At 40.0% G+C, this 20,952-nt stretch overlaps 2 protein-coding genes across 2 annotated transcripts; one reads left to right on the forward strand and one right to left on the reverse strand.

Annotated features, from left to right (window-relative positions):
* Positions 1–51: 51 nt before the first annotated feature.
* vgll4l (vestigial like 4 like) lies at positions 52–5,679 on the reverse strand. The gene is made up of 5 exons (XM_077601058.1): positions 5,500–5,679; positions 3,653–3,773; positions 2,415–2,658; positions 1,867–1,948; positions 52–935 (listed from the first exon to the last, which is right to left on the reverse strand). Exons 1-5 carry the CDS (start codon positions 5,564–5,566, stop codon positions 634–636), a joined length of 816 nt encoding a protein of 271 aa, XP_077457184.1. The 5' UTR covers positions 5,567–5,679; the 3' UTR covers positions 52–633.
* Positions 5,680–7,216: 1,537 nt separating this feature from the next.
* syn1 (synapsin I) lies at positions 7,217–14,681 on the forward strand. Its single transcript, XM_077601196.1, has 15 exons — positions 7,217–7,327; positions 7,444–7,681; positions 7,815–8,166; positions 9,191–9,251; positions 9,336–9,427; positions 9,624–9,780; positions 9,852–9,941; positions 10,149–10,211; positions 10,278–10,420; positions 10,503–10,577; positions 10,647–10,749; positions 10,832–10,972; positions 11,461–11,530; positions 12,104–12,493; positions 13,800–14,681. The coding sequence occupies exons 3-14, from the start codon at positions 7,823–7,825 to the stop codon at positions 12,490–12,492; spliced, it is 1,728 nt and encodes a 575-aa protein (XP_077457322.1). The 5' UTR covers positions 7,217–7,327; positions 7,444–7,681; positions 7,815–7,822; the 3' UTR covers position 12,493; positions 13,800–14,681.
* The last annotated feature ends 6,271 nt before the right edge of the window (positions 14,682–20,952 follow it).

Here is a 20,952-nt window from a genome sequence, read left to right on the forward strand (position 1 = left end):
ATTTTTGAACTAAAAACACAGAAAAATGGATTAAAAAATGACAATTATTGATTTAAAAGGGGGAAAATTAGGAAATTTCATATACATCTATACTCTTCATTTTAATTTGATCCTAAAACAGAAAGTAGGCACTCATGATTTACTTTCCCGGGCCACACAAAATGATGCGGCGGCGGGCCAGATTTGGCCCCCGGGCCGCCACTTTGACACATGTGATTTAGAGTGTTCAATCAACCTAACATGCATATTTTGGAAATCTGGACCCGGAGAAAACCCACACAAGCATGGGCAGAATCTCATTATACTTGTATAAAGACAATAAAAGCATTCAATTAAATTCAAACTCCACACAAAGCCTCCGTGAGCCGGACACGCTAACCACTTATCCACCGTGCCGCCTGAAATGCTATGTGACGTTGAAATGAATCAAAAGAAATGTTAAGGAATAATTCGCCGGTTCTTTGATCGGAAAAACGAAGCGTACGAAGACCATCCGAACGGACGCGACAATTGTCTGCGGCCGGTGGACCAATCAGAGACGACCCCAAAAGTGTCCATCAGTCAGCAAGCGGCATGGAAAATACGCTATGTTGAAAGTCAATTCCCTGCCGAGGTCAGAGGTCATTCTCTTAGTTAATTGACGGACCAGTGGTTGGACGCCGATGGCGATTTGCCGGCGGGTTCTTTCACGGCGGGATGCGGGCTCGCCGCGTAGGCCGGGGAGTGCGTGACGCTCGGACTGCTGGGGGGCGTCGACGAGCAGGAGGAGGACTTGGACTTGATCTGGAGCCACTTTTCGCCCAAGGCCTTGGCGAAGTGGTCATCGACCGACACGCTGATGGAGAGCTGCTGGGATGGACTTTTCTGGTAATTGGCTCCAAGGCTCCTTTGGAAGTGCTCCTCCACCCCGTGGTCGTAGTTGCCTTTGGAGATGACTGAAATAGCAAATAGGGCATTAAAAATGATTACAAATTACAATTATTGATTTAAAAGGGGGAAAATCAGGAAATTTAATATACATCTATACTCTTCATTTTAATTTGATCCTAAAACAGAAAGTCACCACTCATGATTTACTTTCCCGGGCTGCACAAAATGATGCGGCGGGCCAGATTTGGCCCCCGGGCCGCCACTTTGACACATGTGATCTAGAACAATGTGAATTTGAGCTTTTTTTTCCTTATTAGGGCGAAACGTCTTTTTAAGGTTATGTTCAATATCAAAGTGGAAAACAGAAAACATTTTTAGATATTTATTTTTAGATGAAATGCTTTTTGAGCTTGGATTCAAAAATTGCAATTATTGATTTAAAAAAGGGAAAATCAGGAAATATAATACACATCTATATTCTTTATTTTCAATTTGATCCTAAAAGACAAAGTCGGGACTCATGATTTACTTTCTCGGGCCGCACAAAATGATGTGGTGGGCCAAATTTGGCCCCTGGGCCGCCACTTTGACACCTGTGCTCTATACACAGAATTAAATGCTTTCAATTCTTCTGACTTGGGTGCATTAAAACCAAAATTTGGTGAGTTGTCTGATCAAGTGTGTGCACCACTGCACTTTTCTCCATTTCTGATTCGTTCTCAGAGTCAATCAGTTGAAAATGAAAGTTAAAATGCCCCCAAAACAACAAGAAATAACCCCCAAATTCCCACAAATCAATAGAAAGTGACCAGCAAATAAGAAGTGGTCGAGGAAATGTCTCCAAAACCAATTAGATCGATCTCAAATTCACTTAAACTGTGTTTGAATGTGCCTTTTACGACCAGTAAGTTCACTTTTATGCTTAAAAAGAGGAAATTGAGATGGTAAGTGGTGATATTTAGAGGTTTAGTAGCTTAATCAAAACAGTTAACTGACCTGAGGACTGACTCTGGTGGGCATCAGAAGTCACGGTGGGCTTTCTTAACGAAGAGACACAAGTGATCACAGAGGGACGCATCTGGAAAGGAACGATATTTTGAGGTCACAAGTCAGAGTTGAACTTTTCTAAATTATTCCCAAATCCTATAACATTCCCATTTGACGCTGTATTGAACACTTTTAGCTGAATTTTTTAAAACATTTCTGAAATCATTCTTTTCCAAGCTGGCGTATGAATTTAATAGCAAAACAAGACGAGTGAAAAGTGCTTGAACAGGTTTGCCAAGAGAGTACGAATCCCACTGGCGGTTGATTACGAGGTCAAAGTTTGTTTGGTCTTGTTGACGGCATTCTTTCCTCCATCGCTCACATTTTCTTCCCAAATCTGGCTGGGCCGCATAGCTGGGACAAGCTTGGGCCTGCATACGTACAGCTGGATTGGCGGACTACAAAACCCCGGAGCTAGACTCCGACTACAAAGACGCAAAAGCGTACTCCGCCGTCGTCTCGTCATTGATTTCATTTCTAATATTCCAAACCGTTACCTGAATCTGACTTGCGCCGGTGTTTTTAGTCTTCTCTTCTGGATTCTCGGCTTCCTTTCTGGGTTTTTTGATGAGCGCCAGAGGTTCTTCCATGACTGGGGTGTAGTAGACGTGCGAGGGCAAAGGGCTGGTTGGACTGGGCGCCGGGCTCCAGGTGGTGGTGGTGGGACTTTGGGGGCCGGCGAAGACCGCGGGGGTCCTCTGCGCCGCTTTACCGTGGCTTCGGTTCAGGGCTCGCTCGCGTCTGAGATACAGCAAAGAAGGGATCATCTCAATGTTGAAATAAAAGCACCAACTTCAGTACAACTGCCATACGGGCCAGTTAAAAAGATGGCGACATTGTCTCCTATTTCGTATAGTGATTCAAATATGGAGCCAACATATTTTTTTGCACATTATCAAACATATTTAGCAACTCCATTATTTGTTTCTAAATGAAAAGTGCTTCATATAAATCTTACATTTAAATAATCCTAAATCTAAATTGTAAATATAAATCCTGAATCTAAATGTTAATTCAAAATCCTAAATGTCGCAACTAAATGCAGTCTTCCCTCGATTATCGCGACTTCACTTATCGCGAATTTATTCTTTGCGATTTTTGTCTGCTATGAATACTTAATTTTTTTTTTAAAGTTCATAAAAGTGTGAAAAGCCAATATTGCTATTATTACTCAGGACTAAAGGAAAAAAAGTGACCCTACTTCGCGATTCTTTCGATTATCGCAGGTCTACATTAACCGCGATATTCGAGGGATTACTGTATTTTTCTAATATGCAAATTATATGACTGGATTTAACAAAATAAAAGCCGGAAGAGCTCATTTGTAAGCTACTGAAGCTCCCTCTGGCTTTTATTTTGTTATTTCCGGGTTGTTTGAATGAACATATTAGCTAAATGTTTAGTTAAAACATTTAGGATTTAGACTTAACATTTATATTTAGGATTTTTATTCAAGATTTAGATTCGTCATTTAGATTCAGGATTTTTATTTAGTATTTGGACTTAACATTTAGATTCAGGATTTTTATTTGAGATTTAACATTTAAATCATATTTAACAATTATTAGTATTTCGAAATAAATAGTGAACTTGCCAACTACTATTGTTGTAAATCTACCCCAAAAAGATGACTTTAAAATTTTCACCCCATATTTCAAACACTTTGCGCCGCTAAATATGAGAAAATGTTGCCGTCTTTTCGACCCAGCGTGGCTTTATATATGGCCATATTCACCTTTCTTCCAGAGTGAGGCATCTTTCATGGCTGCGCTTGCGTTTAGGATACAGCGCCGGGGTTCGAGTCCGTTCATTGGTCATGTGTCGGAATCTGTCTTCGCTCCTCAGATGAGGCTGACCTGAAATAAACAAAGAATACACATTTGAAAAACATTAACACTCTTTGTGGCTCACTTAGAAAAAAAAGTACAGAATTATGTCAGGCTGACTGTTGGACTAATGACTCTAATTTGAGGGTCGAAAAAGGACAAGTAATTGTTTTGATCTGACATTGAAATACCTGTGGTACAAATTTGTTTTTCTCTTTTTGCGCGCGCGGGCTCACCGTTAATTGTAAACTCCGTTAAGTTGCAAAACTCGATGGACCTGATCTGTGAGAGTTACAACACGACACAGCTGATTCAATGCTAACGGTAAATGATGTTTTTCATCTTAATGCTGGCATGTGTCCCAGTCACTCCTCCCACCAGCCAATCAACACGTTTTGTGATGAGGAAGAAATACACAATTCCGTCTGATTTGGGAGCCTATTTTTCAAGGAGATCCTTTAAAGCACAGGTGTCAAAGTGGCGGCCCGGGGGCCAAATCTGGCCCTCCGCATCATTTTGTGTGGTCCGGGAAAGAAAATCATGAGTGCCGACTTTCTGTTTTAGGATCAAATTCAAATGAAGAGTATAGATGTCTATTAAATTTCCTGATTTTTTCCCCTTTTAAATCCATCATTGTCATTTTTTAATCATTTTTTTCTGTGTTTTTAGTTCAAAAATCATTTTGTAAAATCTAAAAATATATACAAAAAGCTAAAATAAACATTGTTTTAGATCTATAAAAAATTGAATATTCAGGGATTTTAATCCAGTTCTTTTAATCCATTTTTTTATTTAAAAAAATCTAAATATTATATCTAATCAAGTTGACGTTAATGCAGAGTTTGACACCCTTGCTTTAAAGGGTTGATTTTGATTGATTTGACATAGAGATATTTTTGGTGGCCATATTTTCTACAGTTTTGGATGGTTTGGGATTGGATTGGATAACTTTATAACTTTATTCATCCCGTATTCGGGAAATTTCATTGTCACAGTAGCAAGAGGGTGTGAATACAGACACAGAAAAAGACATTTTAGACATAAATAGATAGGTAATAATTAAGTTAATAAATAAATAAATTAAAAAATATCATTGACGACCACTTTTAATATGATGTAGAAATGACCTGAATGTGTATTGTGAGATATTGGAGGAGTTTGGGGGCTAATGTTTATTGGTTGCTTGAGTTAACGCGTTCCAATTGACATTCATAGCAGTCGTTGAACTACAGTGTATGCAAATTTTCCCGCTAATGTGCCAAAAGAAAACGAGTTTTCCACAAGCGCCCTGATACAAATTGAATGGCGGATGTTTATTTTCAATGCTTTTAAATTTGTTCACAGAGCTTTAACACCTGCAAACTACTCCCATCTAATACCATTGTAGAGGGAGGGGGTTGCTGGTTTAACCACACCTATGCTGATTTTCTACAGCCTCGGGCATGGATATTTCCCTTGCGCTAATGAGAGAAAATGTGCATATATTATGAACATTATTAACATCAATATCTCTATATATGTATATATCTGTATAGAAAAAAATCTGATTCAACATGACAACATTTGGTAGCATCTTATCCTGGATATTTTCATTAGAAAACACTATTTAAAGGATAAGATGTTACAGAAATATAGCAATAACAAAATCCAATGTGTTAGTGGTCATCATGTTATTATGATAAAAGCACATTTAACTATAATTGATATCATTTAGAGAGGATTAAGAAGAGTTTGTAAGTCAATAAAAGATACTTACCCTCTAAAATATACACCTTGAATCCGCTGCTCATGCGAGTAATGTAGTGGAAGTTGGCCACGGCCATTTTTGCTGGCTTTTCAGTCCAAAAAACTCAGATGAAAACTGGCCGACTCGGGAATGCGGGACACAATGAGCCTCGGTTGGGGACGGCGTTGGAATAGGTAATGAGATTGTGCCTCTGAGCTTCTCCGCCAGGTAACGTATCAGGTGAGTGCAAACACGCATCCCTGGGACACATTCCCTGCATTCCCATTGGCTACTTTGGGAGCCAATCAAAGACTCGTCATTACACGGTGTTGTTGTTGTCCTTCAGGAGGAATGCTGGTTCAAGATCGTGACGGGAGTTCAATGGGTGTCTCATAAATGTCACGATGCTAGTGATAATATTAACATTTTATGCCCTCTGTTTTTTTTCTTTAACACAAATTATATTTCTTTTCGTTTCTCCTGAGGGCATGAAAAAAAATGCTGTGAAGGCTTTTGTTCCAGAGATCTGGCAGGCCCCCAACAGCACCTTCCCCCCTCCCCTCTGGACAGCAATCTTGCCAAACTGCATTTTTTTTCACATGCTGAGTCCACCATCGCTCCAACCACTTCAATAACTTGCCCATACACGCATGCATTTGCAAAGTGGCACACTACTAGCCCAAAGGATTTTGTCTCTGACCACACAAGAACTCCCAAATACTCCTACATAAGGACAAATTTAACAAAAACTGAAAAAATGTCCCTATATAAGGAAAAGATGGTCAAATCAGAAGTGTATGGCATGTATTATTTTTTAACAATATAGTTTTTCAACATCATACCCCCCAAAAAATAGTCTTTTTTATTTCCTGAAGTGACAAAAAAAATGAAATTTATTCTCGATCAACAGTGCCTTCTAGAGGCAGCCTTTGAAATAGCAACACAAGGTGTGAGGCAATAGTTTAAAATACACTTTTAAATCAAGCAGTGCCAGAAAACTGTACAAATACATATTAAATTGCATCTCACTCCATTTAGAAAAACAAATTTGACACAAAGCTATTATTCTGACGTCTAAATGGCATCAAGTGGACAAAAAGGTTAAAATGTGTCTGCTGTCACTTAGTGGAAAATCCTGGAAATGCACACCAATATATATGAATTTATTCATTTTACATTTGAATGGACAATAATATTCACTGTAATTACAGGAAAGTCCAAAGTGGACCAAAAACCTGCAAATATTTTACATTAATATTAAGCAAAAATTCAAAACAAATGACAACCTATCATTTCAACCCTCTTAGATACAGGAAGTGAAAATTGAATGCGGATTTTGACTCAATTTGTGTTCCGGTAATGACTTACGGAAATGCAGCAGCATATCACATTAGTATATAGGCCATGTACTTTGCCATTATGGGATGCCCACGCTTTTCCATGTAAAATAACTGCAACTGATGCAGTGCAGCTCAGGAACACTGCGTACATAAAATCAGAGAATGTACAAATACCTTATATTATTGTGTTAATTGACAACAGGAAGGAAAAAATAGTATCGAGTTTTAATGAGCAATAAAGAATGCAGCAAAAAAAGCAAGATTTTTGTGTCGTGCTTGTCATGCTGAGGCAACAGGAGGCATCATGTCTGAAAAAGAGCCACGCCCCTTTTTGCTGCTTCTCTCCTCAGCACCAATTCATGTCTTTGCTCCCCAACTTCCGTCAAGTTACCCTCAAAAACACCGGAAGTACTTCCCCCAAGCACGCGCTTGCACAAGCTGCTAGAAATGTAACGTTATTAATAAGATACAATTTATTCAGGAAGCATGTTAGCATAATAAAACAGAACCAGATCGGGGTAACTGCACCATTTTTCACGTGATTTGTTTTCATTCCGAGCTAAAAATAAAAGAAGAATACCGGAAGTGTCTTGCTCTAAGCTGGGGGATTTTGACACAGCGCTTTTTCTTGCAGGGTACCCCCACCCCTCCCTCAGCCGCCTCACTCGAATGGATCGCGGTGACGCAGGGCTATGGGGAGAACAGGGACGGAGGGGAAGGACGCAGGGGCCACGGCGGTGAAGCAGGAAGGACTTTGGATGAATCCACCAGCCAGAAGACGACACGCGTGTCAATTCCAACCCGAGAGCGCTCCCGTGCAACACTTGTAAGACCTCAGCATCCTTTTTTTTTTCGGGCGTAACGACTCCCAGGTAGGATTTCCCATTTCATTCAGTCACGGCAGACACTCACGGATCCATTTTGAAACGGATTCGAATCTGACCACTCATACCTCTAGACCTCTAGAACCGAATTTGACGACGTCTGTTTCTTGTCCTTCTTCAGTCCGCATCATGAACTACCTTCGCCGTCGACTCTCGGACAGCAATTTCATGTCCAACCTGCCCAACGGCTACATGGGCGAGCAGCAACAGCGTGCCGAGCCCCCCCCTCAGCAGCAACAGCAGCAGCAGGCGAGCCCCGCGGTGTCCCCGGGGCCGTCGGAGAGGCGCCCCCCCGTCAGCCAGCCACCGCCGCCGTCCGCTAGCGGAAGCTCCGGCTTCTTCTCGTCCTTATCCAACGCCGTCAAGCAAACCACGGCCGCCGCAGCGGCCACGTTGTCCGAGGCGGCCGACCGAGCGGGGGTGTCTAGCAGTGCGAAAGTCCTCTTGGTGATTGATGACCAGCAGACGGACTGGTGAGAGCTCGGGCTCGAGCCCGGATGGAAATGTGGGTCACAAAGTGGGCGGAGGAAAAAAATAAATCACGATTCATCCATGACAGTTCGTGGAATGAGATCTCGTTGAATGGTGAGGTCGGATACAATATTTTCTTAAGGGTCGCGGAGGGTGCTGGAGGCTATCCCAGCTGGCTTCGGGCACCAGGCGCGGGACGCCCTGAACACGTGGCCAGCCAATCGCAGGGCACAAGGAGACAAAAGACAACCAATGATAGCTAGGGGCAATTTAGAGTGTTCAACCAGTTAGCCTAGCATATTATTGGAATATGGGAGGAAACCAGAGAACCCAGAGAAAACCCACGCAAGCTTAGGAACAACCATTCATACTCAAACTCATACCTATGGGCAATTAAGCATAGAATTAGCCTAGCGTGCATGTTTTCTGGATGTGGGAGGAAACCGGATACTCGGAGAAAACCCACACGGACCTGGAGAAAACCCACGCAAGCTTAGGAACAACCAATCATACTCACACTCATAGCTATGGGCAATTAAGCATAGAATCCGCCTAGCATGCACATTTTCTGGATGTGGGAGGAACCCGGATACCCGGAGAAAACCCACGCGAGCCCGGGGAGAACATGGAAACTCCACAAAGTGAGGACCCACCTGGGATCGAACCCTCGACTCCAAAACTGTGTGGCCGACGCGCTAACCACTCGCCCGCTCCGAATTGTTTTCAAGTCCAAAAATAGTCACGTTTAAAATGGTACCTAGCACAATTGGCACAAATGCTTCAAGCTAAAGACAATTAAACAACTAAGGAATTTTATCTATGGCAGTCCGTTTTTATCGTCTTGTCGCAAATGACGGACATTTCATGGAATATGGCACACACAACGAGTACTCTTGCCAAAAAACATTATTCAAAATCAAATTGTTTCATTCATTATGGGTAAATGTCAGTTAATACAGAAGAAAAACAACATTAATGCTTGCATGGTTAAGGACTAACAATGTGATCAATTTTTTTTATGTCCAGGGTGAAGGTTTTCAGGGGAAAAAAAGTCCATGGTGGTGAATTTGACATCAAGGTGGAACAGGTAGGTTTTCCTACATATATGTATATATATACATATATATTATTTTTTAGTAATCGCAAGTAAATCCCATCGCTGTCTTTCCAGGCGGAATTTTCCGAAATCAACCTGGTGGCTGACTCATCAGGGAATTACACAGTTAGCATTGATGCTATTAGGAATGGCCACAAGGTTAATAAGTAAGTGGAATTTGTTCTAGATTGGTGTTTATACTGGCTTTGTTCTTTTATTTTTTAATCTTGATAGAACTATGCTGGACTGTAAGAACTGAAAATGAGAGCAACCTATCTTGGACTTTCCTATATTTGCAGTCAAAATGGACCCGGCTGTTTTTTTTAGTTCTTAATCCTGAAATATTCTTCTGTTAAATTCCAGATCCTTCAAACCAGACTTTGTCCTGATCAGACAACATGCCTTCAGCATGGACAGGAACGGAGACCACCGAAATTTAGTGATCGGTCTGCAATACGCTGGACTTCCGAGTGTCAACTCTTTACACTCTCTCTACAATTTTTGCGACAAACCGTGGGTGGTAGGTCGCCCGACATTCTCGGTAAATAAGCCGCCCGGGAACTATTTTGCTAGTTTGATTTCTTTTCCTAGTTTGCGCAGATGTCGAGGCTCCACAAACAACTTGGTCAAGAGGACTTTCCTCTGATTGAGCAGGTTTACTATCCAAACCACAGGGAAATGGTGAGTTATGACATCTTCTCATTGGCACGGGCAGGCCGGCAGGCGTCAATAGTCCATCCATTTCATGTGCCACCTGGGAACCGTCTCAGGTGGTCCGTCTAGAAGAGATTTGCTCAATTTGAGCTTCCGTATTGGACAGTCAATCCATACGACATCCATTTTTTTTGCCAGAGCACTTTGTGAAAGTGTTAATCATTTGAATTTTAGATCACATCTTCTCGATTTCCTGCCGTGATCAAGATGGGCCACGCTCACTCAGGAATGGGAAAGGTAGAGCTACATACTTTAACGAGCCAAACGTGCTGATATTTTATCATATTTGCATCTCTAATATAGGTGAAAGTGGACAATCAATATGACTTCCAAGATATCGCCAGTGTCGTCGCCCTGACTAAGACTTACGCCACGTCGGAGCCTTTTATTGACGCCAAGTACGACGTTCGCATTCAGAAGATCGGGGACAATTACAAAGCCTACATGTGAGTGTATTTAGGATTTAAAAATAAACGAAAATGTTTGCATAAAGAGCAAATTTTCATCGGGTTTTATGACCGTTAACAGGAGGACGTCCATTTCTGGTAACTGGAAAACCAACACCGGTTCGTCCATGCTCGAGCAAGTGGCCATGTCGGACAAGTGAGAGCGCTAAAATACGTTTGGGAAGTTTTTCGTCAAAAAAATTGCGCTTAACTAACGATATTTCAGGTATAGGAAGTGGGTGGACACTTGTGCTAACATCTTTGGAGGTTTGGACATCTGCGCTGTGGAGGCTCTTCACGGTAAAGATGGAGTGGACTACATTATCGAGGTACTCGCGGGCAGAGTGAAAAGGCGAGGTTTGCCAGTCTGGAAAAAGATCGTGGAGTGCATCGTCGTCCTGTTTTTTTTAGGTCGACGACTGCTCGATGCCGCTCATCGGTGACCAGCAGGATGAGGATCGTGCCCAGATAGCGGAATTGGTGGTTTTGAAAATGAACCAAATGATTCGACCCGCTTCCAGTTCCTCCGTCAACCGGATCACGACCGCGCAGGTAAACAAAGTGTAGGGAGGGGGGTGCTGGAGCCTATTCCGGCAAACTACAGGCAGCCAATCGCAGGAGAGGAACAACAATTCATACTTACACTCTTACCTATGGGCAATTAAGCATAGAATTAGCCTAGATTGCATGTTTTCTGGATGTGGGAGGAACTCGGATACCCGGAGAAAACCCACACAAGCTTAGAAAGATCATGCAAACTCCACACTGTGAGGACCCACCTGGGATCGAACCCTCGACTCCATAACTGTGAGGCCGACGTGCTAACCACTCGTCCACCAATGTTAGAAATATAGTAAAAATTACTGCTAAATAAGGAGTCAATAAGGAGCCTTTCTTTGCTGGCAATGTTATTTTAGCGTCAGTGGAAAATCACAGCACCAAATGGTTAAATAGTAAATACGTAGTTAGATCCGTAGGAATTTTTGTTTAATGAGTAATGTTTTATGTTAATCTTTTTTTTGTTTGTTTGGCATTTTTAGAAAGCAGTGTCTCCTCAGCCTGTTGCCCAGCCTCGAGTTCCACAATCTCAACAGCGACCATCACCTACAGGTAAGAACTGAAGCTTATAATGTCATATATTTTGGTACTTATGTGCCACCCGGGAACAGGATTTGGTTCAATGGATGATGGGGTTGACAAAAAAACAGGTCACTCAATAGCCAGTCTATCCAGAGATGTAATATTTGACACATTGCCCAGTAAATATGGTCGATTTTTTGTACTTTGTTCACTTGTTAAATTTCCATTTTTAGGTTCAAAAGAGTGAATCCAATTTTTGATAAGTTTTCCTTTTTTATTTACAGTTTTAAATGGGGAAAAAAATGGAAACAATACCTATTTCTATACATTCAGGTTTTGTGAAAATGTTGCCTTCATTAATTAGAAAAAAAAATACAAACAAACTAGTATCGGGTAAATAACTCAATTTGTTAATGGCTTTAAAATGGCTTTAAAATCTGTTTGTAATTTTACAAGATTTGCAGTCATCAGGAGATTTCCTTAAAGTTCCCATGGTTGAATGTCAGCTATATTTGACTACTGCATATTAATGATTTTTCGGACATGATCAGAATCTCCAAGTCCGGTTCAGAATGAGGAAATGGGATGGTTTCTTCCCATCAGGTGCCCCTCAGCAAGTCCCTTCCGCCCAGGCCCCCCAACCCCCAGCGAACCTGGGTTCGGGTGATCCTCAGCGAAGCCAGGGGGGCTCCCCTCAACCTCCGAGGCAACAGTCGGCCACCCAACCGCAACAAAGACCCCCTCAAGGGGGCGCTGGTCAGAAACCTCCTCAGCCGAGGCCCTCGCAGCCTCCCAGGCAGCTATCGCAAGGGGGGCAGCCGAGAACCGCCGGCCAGCAGGGGCGCACCGGTGGGACCACCACCCAGCAGCCGCGACCTGCAAACCAGGGCCAAGGGGGGCCACCGGGGGGGCGCCCATCGGTGCGACAAAAGCCCCAACCCCCACAAAAACCCAGTCAAGAGAACGTGGCGGTGGGCGGTGCCCAAAACTGAAGTAAGTGGGTGTGGTCTGGACATGGTGTTATTTTATGGCAAGTTAAACAATTATAATGTAATTATGACTTATCATTTTAAACAGTTTGCTCTCATTTATAATCACATGAACTACCGTATTTTTCAGAGTATAAGTGCGTCAGCTAAAGAACACACAATGAAAAGGTTAAAAAAAAAATCATAGTAATTAGTTCATTGTAGTAGAATGCAAGATCTGTCCAAATTTTTATTGTAATTATTTAAAAAACAAGATAGCGAAAGGAATTAAAGACTTTTCCAATCGGGAGTCCCGTTCCACCAATAAAAGAATACATGAAGAAGAATATGAACAATAAAGAATTCGCAATGGAGTCAAAGTTGCATTTTTAATGGGGAATTTTTAATTTGATCAGAAATCATAAACAACATAAAGTAACAACATTAAAAATGTTAGCATTTGCTAACATAACAGTCTTTTATAGCTAGCCATAGCTTAGCAATACAGTAGAACAGGCTGTTTGTAGTCAGAGAAAAAAAAACATAAGTCGCGGACCCACATATACTATAAAAAAAGTTTGACTTATAGTCCGGAAAATACGGTACATGTTTCCTATTTTTGTTTTATTGTGCATGAGATATATTTTCTGTTCCCTAGAATGAGCACGATTGATCTGTGATCTCAAATTAGTTCATTTAAATGATAATAGCACAAACAAATTGCCAGTTTTTGTCCAAATCCCTCATCAAATTAATTATAACAGCCACATTTTTCTGCTTCTTTAAAATTCTGGTGCTAAACTTATGCACAAAAACACTACTGATTACTAGTACTTTTCTAAAATCTAAAACAGTACATTTTCTTTTCCAAATTCAAGGTGAGTACAGCAAAAACAGCAGCACAATGAATTATATTGCAGTGTAAAATTACAATTACAAAAATATAGAGCCCCAAAAAACATTAACATTTTAGGAAATGGACTGTCTAAAAGAAATTATCCTTCATTTAATGATCTAAAATAATGATGAAACTGCATCAACTCGCATCAACCCCCATGAAAAACTCATAAAAATTCCCAAAGCGGTTAACATAGAAAATCCCTGAATCTGTTTACATGATTAATAATAAAATGAAAGCAAACTATATGCCACACTTCACTTAGTAGCATCCAGTAACATCCTTCATTTATTATTCATCTGACTTTCAAGCATTGCCATCGACGGCCATGGCGAACGTAATTCTTGATCATCAGCTCGTCCTTGATGTATGACGTTAACGACCTCTCTTTATAACAAACCTCCATCTCTTACCAATCCCTTTAACATTCCAGAAACGCCACGAGCCGTCCTTAGCCGGGATGCTGAAAACATATGCCGTCCACGCCAATCATTTACCAGTCTCCTCTCAGACTGAGACCTCCCCCCTTTCATGATAGTCCCCCATCCCCGCTACCGCTCAAAGGCGATTGGCCCAGCACGCAGAAGGCCGGACTCCATCTGTTCCTTTCCAGCCGGACACCTTTGCCACGCGTATCCACGTTACCAAAACGCGGAGAACATAATCACTGCCATGAAGAGCTCATATTGCAACATTAGCCAAGATTTCCAAACACTTTGACTGATTTTTGCACACCAATCAAATGATAGAATCATGTCCACGAGTCTTAAAAATACACGACCAAGACCAATCCATAATTTATGTTAATTTATGCCGCGTTGCTATCAGCTTTCTCCCAAAAAACAAGAAAAGAACAAACAAAAAATGTTTCCCTTGCAGCCTGCCCCGCATGTTAACCATCTAATGTTGGTGTATTTTACTGCAGTTTATTGATAATTTTCCGATAAAATGATTGAATTTCTCGGAGAAAAAAAATGCTGTTGTGAAAGCATGACGTCGTCATGAAACTGAACTGGTTTTTTTGCGCTTTTTTGTGGTTCATTTACCAAAGAAAAAGACTTCGGGTTGTAGCTGAGCGAAGTCCAATGGATGGAATTCACTAAAATACGTCTTGAGGTGAAATTGGGCCTTTAAATTGAGGTCAAAAAGTCTTAAACATTCCTTGCCTGGCCACAAACGTCAATCAAGATGAACATAATAATAATAATAAGCCTCTATATGCATGACCACAGCCGAATAAGAATGGCAGCGTAATACGACTTCCACTATTTTAAATTCAGCCTTAGTTTGTAACACTCACCCGCAAAAAAAATGCAAAAATTCTGTACCAAGTCCAATGTTGAGTAATAATTTTAATTTTTAATCATGCACAAAAATCTGTCGTCATGTACAAGTAGTTCAGCTAGTTGAAATAAGCCTAGAAACGTTGCTCCTGCTTTTATCCCATTTTTTTTTACTTGCATAAAAAATAATGTTAAAAAACTAAACAAAAAACGTCCAATCAAATGGATCCGTCTCAGGGATTTCCACTTGATTGTGATGTGTTTTTTGGGGTTTTCCATTCTATTTGAATGTGCTTATTTAACATCATTAAGCAAAAAGCACCCATTCAAATGAGATAGGATTTTTTTTCTTGTTTATGTCATGCATTTGCACAGCGAGTTTACTGTAAAATTATACTTGAAATCAGTGAAATGACTGACATTGAAAGGCTGTTTTTTTTCAGGTTTTACTTGAAAATAAAATGCACAGCAGATGCAATTAGCAATTTCAACAAAAGCAATTGAAAGTACAATATAGGATTAGAAAATAAAGATTATGCTCTTCATCTCAAGAAATGTGTGACTATCATAGACCACCAATAAAACCCACCAAGCCAAGGACTATCACATCTACAGCTTTTCCATCTGTAAAATAAAAACATCATCCTAATATAGTGCAGATTTGCTCTAGTTAACGCACGTGTGGTGATATTGTCGTGTCTCCTTTCCAAAACCCAGAGATTGGTCAGATATTTATTTCTGCATTCTGTCTAAGAAGTAAAAAAAAAATGAAAATTGATATTTTTGGGCACAAATGTCTTCCAATGGGAATCATCCAAAGTTGAATGTCTATCCAGTTTGGCAATATGGAGCTTTTTAGAGACGAAACAAGGTCTAAACGAGTCTTGGTTTCACGGTAGATTCCTCACGCGGTCCGTATGTGTTTTAGCGACAGTGACTCATCGTGATATGATACATAAATGTGTGTGAATGTTGTGTAACGGGTCAAAACATTGTTGTGTTGACCTTTATTCTGCTGCTATTTGTGCTTGCTGGTGTTTTTTGTGTGTTTGTGAAATGCTTTTTAAAAAAAGTATTGAATGGATTCGTTGTGTCGTTGTGCCTGAAAGCTTTTGTATTTATTTTGTTGTTGTTTACGAGGCAATCGGTGCTTATACGTTGGCGCATTGGCTTGTGATTTGAGGCTTCGGAACTTTGGCGTCTGCATGTCAGATTTTTTTTTTATACGTTGTCATGTTGGCATTCAAAGTCTGGCATAAATTTGTGATGCAGCGTTTTGGGGTTATGAGCAGATTTGATTTGATTTATCGTGGCTATATTTGACTGTGAATGTAGTTTATTTGCTTTATTTATGGATTGTTTATTACCCATTGTGGAAAGATAACATCCTTGTAAACTCTGGTAGGACGTGGTAATGATTGTTCATTGATGCCTGCCCCCCTAAAATATAAATGTAAATGAAAATGAAAAAAGAAAATATGCTAAAATGCTTCTATGAGATGAAAATATATCATGTAAATTGTGGATTATAAAGTGATATAAATTGATGTGATATGCAATGTTTGTATTATATTATGTGCAAATGAATGTTACTGAAATATGCACATGCCTAATAAAGAGGATAACAAAAATGCATAGATTTCACGCTAATAAATGGTAAAATATTTCTATTTTATTCTAATTGTGCATGTCTGAAATCTGACCAGAAGATGGCCCAAGCGTGCATTTTTACTTCCCTCGCCACCAATTGACGAGAAACATGTTCCTCATATCCATAATTCATACAACTAAGAGCATTGGAACATTTTACATAATTTATTGCTTTACATTTGCGCTCGCTGTTCTATATTATCCGCACATTTGGAGAACCCAGACTGTGAAAAAGCCTTTTTCCTGCAGATTAAAGAAGCTGAAATGCTTCCAACTTGGATTTGTCAAAGCTTTCATATTTCATGTGCACATGTTATGAATAAATAGGGGCCTTGTTAGAAAGCACTTCATTCAAAATAGAGCTCACGACTGTCAGGATGCAGAAGAAACCTGATTGGTTGTACTCAACTATGCAAGTGTAAGTTTTAAAAAGTGAAAAACAACTGGCTATATAAGAAAATTAATATTCCAACTGTTTTTTTTAAATGTATATGGTCATAAAGAGCTTTTTTGGCGGATTTGGTGAAAAAGAAGTTGATAACCCTGACCTGAACCCCATCGAACACCTTTAAGTAACAAACTTGATTATGTCTATTAGAAATAGACATCATTTTGAGATATTTTAGCCACTTATTTTCTGATTTAACATGAAAAACAGGTGCACAAAAATGAAATAGAAGGCAAAAAAGAAGGTAGGCATGTTGAGGTGTTGGGGGAGGGGAGATGGGGAGTCACCGCCACTTTAAGAGATAGGTTATTTCAAGACTTGACCCATTTAAATTGCTAACTAAAGCTGCATGCATCTGGATGACTGCAGCTGCCAAGCACAATATGTAATTACGTGCTCTCTGTTTGACATGCAATTAAATTAGCAAATTAAAGGAAATGTCAAAGCTGATTTACATGTGGATTTTGATGGGAGGTTAAGCAAATTAAACTACTGTATTTTTACCATCGATAACTAGCGCTGTTGTAGGGACCTGTGACTAATACTCAAGTTTGACTTTTATGAATCTGTTATGCTGTTTTGTTAGGCTATATGTATCTGAAAAACTGTAATGTTAACACATTCCTATTTAGCACCTATTGTTACTGTACGTATTCCGTATTTTGTGCACAATAAGGTGCACTGGATAATAAGGCCAACCTTCAATAAATGGGATATTTTAAGATTTGTTTCATATATAAGGTGCACTAGATTATAAATTGCAGTAGTAGTAGTAGTAGGGGATTGGGTTATGTATCCAATAGATGGAGCTGTAGTAGTTGTAATCGTGGTAGTGGCCATCCACTAGATGGAGATGTTCTAAAGGGAATTTCAAATTTCATTGAAATTAACCAATATTGATCCATATATAAGGCGCAGTGGATTCTAAGGATTATTTTAACAAAGTTGTAGTCTTTTAGTTGTGCCTTATAGTGCGGAAAATACGGTATTTGCATCTGGTTTTGGATATAATACAAAATTGCCTTCGTAAAAATGTGGTTTATACTCCCGTGCAATTTATATATATATATATATATATATATATATATATATATATATATATATATATATATATATATATATATATTCCTCTTCTTTGTGTCTTCATTTACTGGTCTGACTCATAGTCTGAAAAATGTGGTACTCTCGATTCAAAAAGTCTTTTTTAAAGAGTAAAAATTTGGACTGGTCTTGGATTGTACAATGAAAATTGGGAAGTGTACTAACTACTGGGCCTTCGTTTACTACTATTTTGAATGTATTGCTTTGTTCACCATCAATTCTCACTGTGTTTGAATCGTAAATGATGACCAAAGTCTTGGACCATTCGGAGTCGGCCTTTGCATTGTACCATGGATGAACGCGGGGTAAACATTAGCCATGTTAAAAGGCCTCCACTGTTTCCCTCCTCAGTGAAACACAAACCCATTGTTGTCTCCTATTGGCGACTTGAATAACGCTCGCTTGCTAAAAGGCCAATCCGTCAAACCAGCAGTTGCGGGCCGTCAGGGCCGTCAAGTCCTCTCTGCTGGCCTAAGAAATATCTGAATCATATATTATATTTTGTCCATCAATACTTATTAAATAATTCCAAATTGTCTGTTAGCTTCCTTTCATTGCTTTCCCCCCTGGTTGCACTGCTTCCAAATGTGTGTTTTCATATTGAAGCATTTAACCAATCACATTTCAGCCATTATTTGTTGCCAGGGTCAGAAATCTGCCTCAAGGCCTTCACAATCAGTTCTGCAGGCTCTGCTGCATTAAACAAGCGTCGATAAGACTGTTGCTTTAGCCAATCAGATTTCGAGTTGGCAACATCACAATGCCTTGTCGCAGGCGTCATCGCTTTCACCAACTATGATTGGCTAGTGATTAGCCAGAGCTACCAAACTGTATTTGGAGCGAGCTGCACAAGCAAATATATTGTTGTGTTGATTTAAAGCCATTTTCAAGACGGACTATGCCAGAAATATGACAGGACAGGCTCGACTTTCAGCATTAGCTTCAATGGCGATATAAAAGAAGGAAGAAAAAAAGGAGGATGGATATTGTGTACAGTTAAAAATGATTTTTGGTGAGTAAAATATGGCTATATTCGTAAATAATATTTCAATTGTGGGTCCGGTTCTGATATCTGAAAAGCTCCAGTGTTTGTATTTAAGCTCCAGTGTTTGTATTTAAACACTAAACGCTGCTAGGAAGTGGATTTTACCCCATTTTAGTGCAATTTTTGCCGTTTCGCCATTGACGTCCATCGCTGTCTTCACCCCCCGGCCCGGTTGTAATGTCTGAAAAGCTCCAGTATTTGTATTTAATCATTAAATGCTGTTAGGAAGTGGATTTTACCCGTTGAAGGCGCTATGAGAAAATGCATGGACCGCCACTGCAAACCAGTTACCGCTTCAAGAAGGAATATTTTTCCATTGGCGCGATGAGACGGGATGACATAACTGGTTGACAGAGACACGGTGCTACGCCAAATAATTCAAATAATGACAAACGCTCCCCCGGCGTCTCCTCCGTTCCCTTTTTCCCAAACTTGCACGCATGAATCTTTCGTTAGCCAAAATAGCAGATGAGCAAGGATGAGCGAGGAGTGCGCGCTGAAGATTTAATTAAGCCTCGCCGTGGGATGTCGCAGAGTTGCTCCAGAGAGCGGGACAGAGGACTTTGTGTTTGCTCAGTGCAGCTGGAGAGAATATCCACTCATTCCAAACGTTGACCCACATGAACGCCGCTTGTCGTCAAGGCATCTTCTCGTCTTCCGCTACTCCCGGAAGGTGTCTCCTTATGTTAAACCTTATGTCAGGTGGACATATGGGCGAGAACAGAGGGAAAAAAAACATGTTTTGATACAGAAATCCACTTCAAATACAGTGTAGTATTTGCACGTTGCTATTTCAAACAATGACAAGCATTTTCGTAGCCTGGTTGACAACCATCAGCACGTGACTTTGTTCCCTTTGAAATCTATTCACTCTTTTTTGCGCCTACTCAGAGTGTGTTACCATGGTTACCGCTCCCAAATGATTTGGCTTGTACACAGAATGTGTTGTGAGTGGTACTTGGAATGGAAGTGAATGTTCTTTTTTTTTTCCATCCCTGAAAACAAAGTTATTGAACTTTGCCAAAAAACGGTGCCAGATTTAATTTAGAAGTCAAATTGACAGTGTGTGTGTGTTTGTATTTTATATTATTATATTACAGTTAGCCTCCGAACTACTCCAGCTATGTGCAATTTCTGTATGAGATATTGCTAGGTAGATAGATTTATTTCTTTATATCACAAATGGAAAAAAATGAGACACTAAAAGCAGCGTGGAATTAAATCAATTCAATAAATCAAGCCCGTCCTTAGAAAAAAAATGCTCCTTTTTTTCCTGAGCGACATTATAAAGTATCTGTAAATCTGCTTTACACTGAAACTGAAATGAAGTCTGGGGCAGGAGGAGTGGACAGGGGATTAATTCCTCGAAGATTTAAAAGCTTCAAGTGGACTTTAGGCAAGAAACGCTTAAGATTTTGCCAGCCGTCTCCTAGAAAGTTCTCCTCCTCCACTTTTGCATTAACATTTGGCAGTTTATATCATGGGATGTTCTTTCTGATGCATAAAATGGAGTTAAAAAATGTCCCAAGATGACACAACTAACAATTTATTGTTGTCCGGTTGGTGAGTGGTTAGCCCGTCAGGCTCACAGTTCTGAGATCAAGGGTTGAATCCCAGGTTCAGGCCTTCGCATGTGGAGTTTGCATGTTTTCCCGGCCAAATATGGCCCGCCGCATCATGTTGTGTGGCCTGGGAAAGTAAATCATGAGTGCCAACTTTCTGTTTTAGGATCAAATTAAAATGAAGAGTATAGATGTATATTACATTTCCTGATTTTCCCCCTTTTAAATCAATAATTGTCATTTTTTAATCCATCTTTTCTGTGTTTTTAGTTCAAAAATAATTTTGTAAAATCTAAAAATATATTTAAAAAAGCTAAACTAAACATTGTTTTACATATATAAAAAAACTGAATATTCAGGGATTTTAATCAATTTATTTAAAAAAAATCTAAATATTATATCTAAAATGGTCCGGCCCACATGAAATCGAGTTGACGTTAACGCGGCCCGCGAACCAACCCGAGTCTGACACCCCTGCATTAGTCTTTTTAAATCCT

This window comes from Stigmatopora argus, chromosome 5, assembly GCF_051989625.1.
Source record: "Stigmatopora argus isolate UIUO_Sarg chromosome 5, RoL_Sarg_1.0, whole genome shotgun sequence".
Taxonomy (NCBI): domain Eukaryota; kingdom Metazoa; phylum Chordata; class Actinopteri; order Syngnathiformes; family Syngnathidae; genus Stigmatopora; species Stigmatopora argus.

What these genes read in the sequence shown, in the direction of transcription:
- vgll4l (XM_077601058.1), bottom strand. Translation starts at nt 5,566, where the DNA reads ATGGCCGTGGCCAACTTCCACTACATTACTCGCATGAGCAGCGGATTC. An exon ending in CAAGGTGTATATTTTAGAGG is followed by an intron (nt 3,774 to 5,499) that starts GTAAGTATCTTT and finishes TGTTTATTTCAG; the next exon opens with GTCAGCCTCATCTGAGGAGC. An exon ending in CCACCAGAGTCAGTCCTCAG is followed by an intron (nt 936 to 1,866) that starts GTCAGTTAACTG and finishes TTGCTATTTCAG; the next exon opens with TCATCTCCAAAGGCAACTAC.
- syn1 (XM_077601196.1), top strand. Translation starts at nt 7,823, where the DNA reads ATGAACTACCTTCGCCGTCGACTCTCGGACAGCAATTTCATGTCCAAC. An exon ending in TTTGCGACAAACCGTGGGTG is followed by an intron (nt 9,781 to 9,851) that starts GTAGGTCGCCCG and finishes TTCTTTTCCTAG; the next exon opens with TTTGCGCAGATGTCGAGGCT. An exon ending in ACCGGATCACGACCGCGCAG is followed by an intron (nt 10,973 to 11,460) that starts GTAAACAAAGTG and finishes TGGCATTTTTAG; the next exon opens with AAAGCAGTGTCTCCTCAGCC.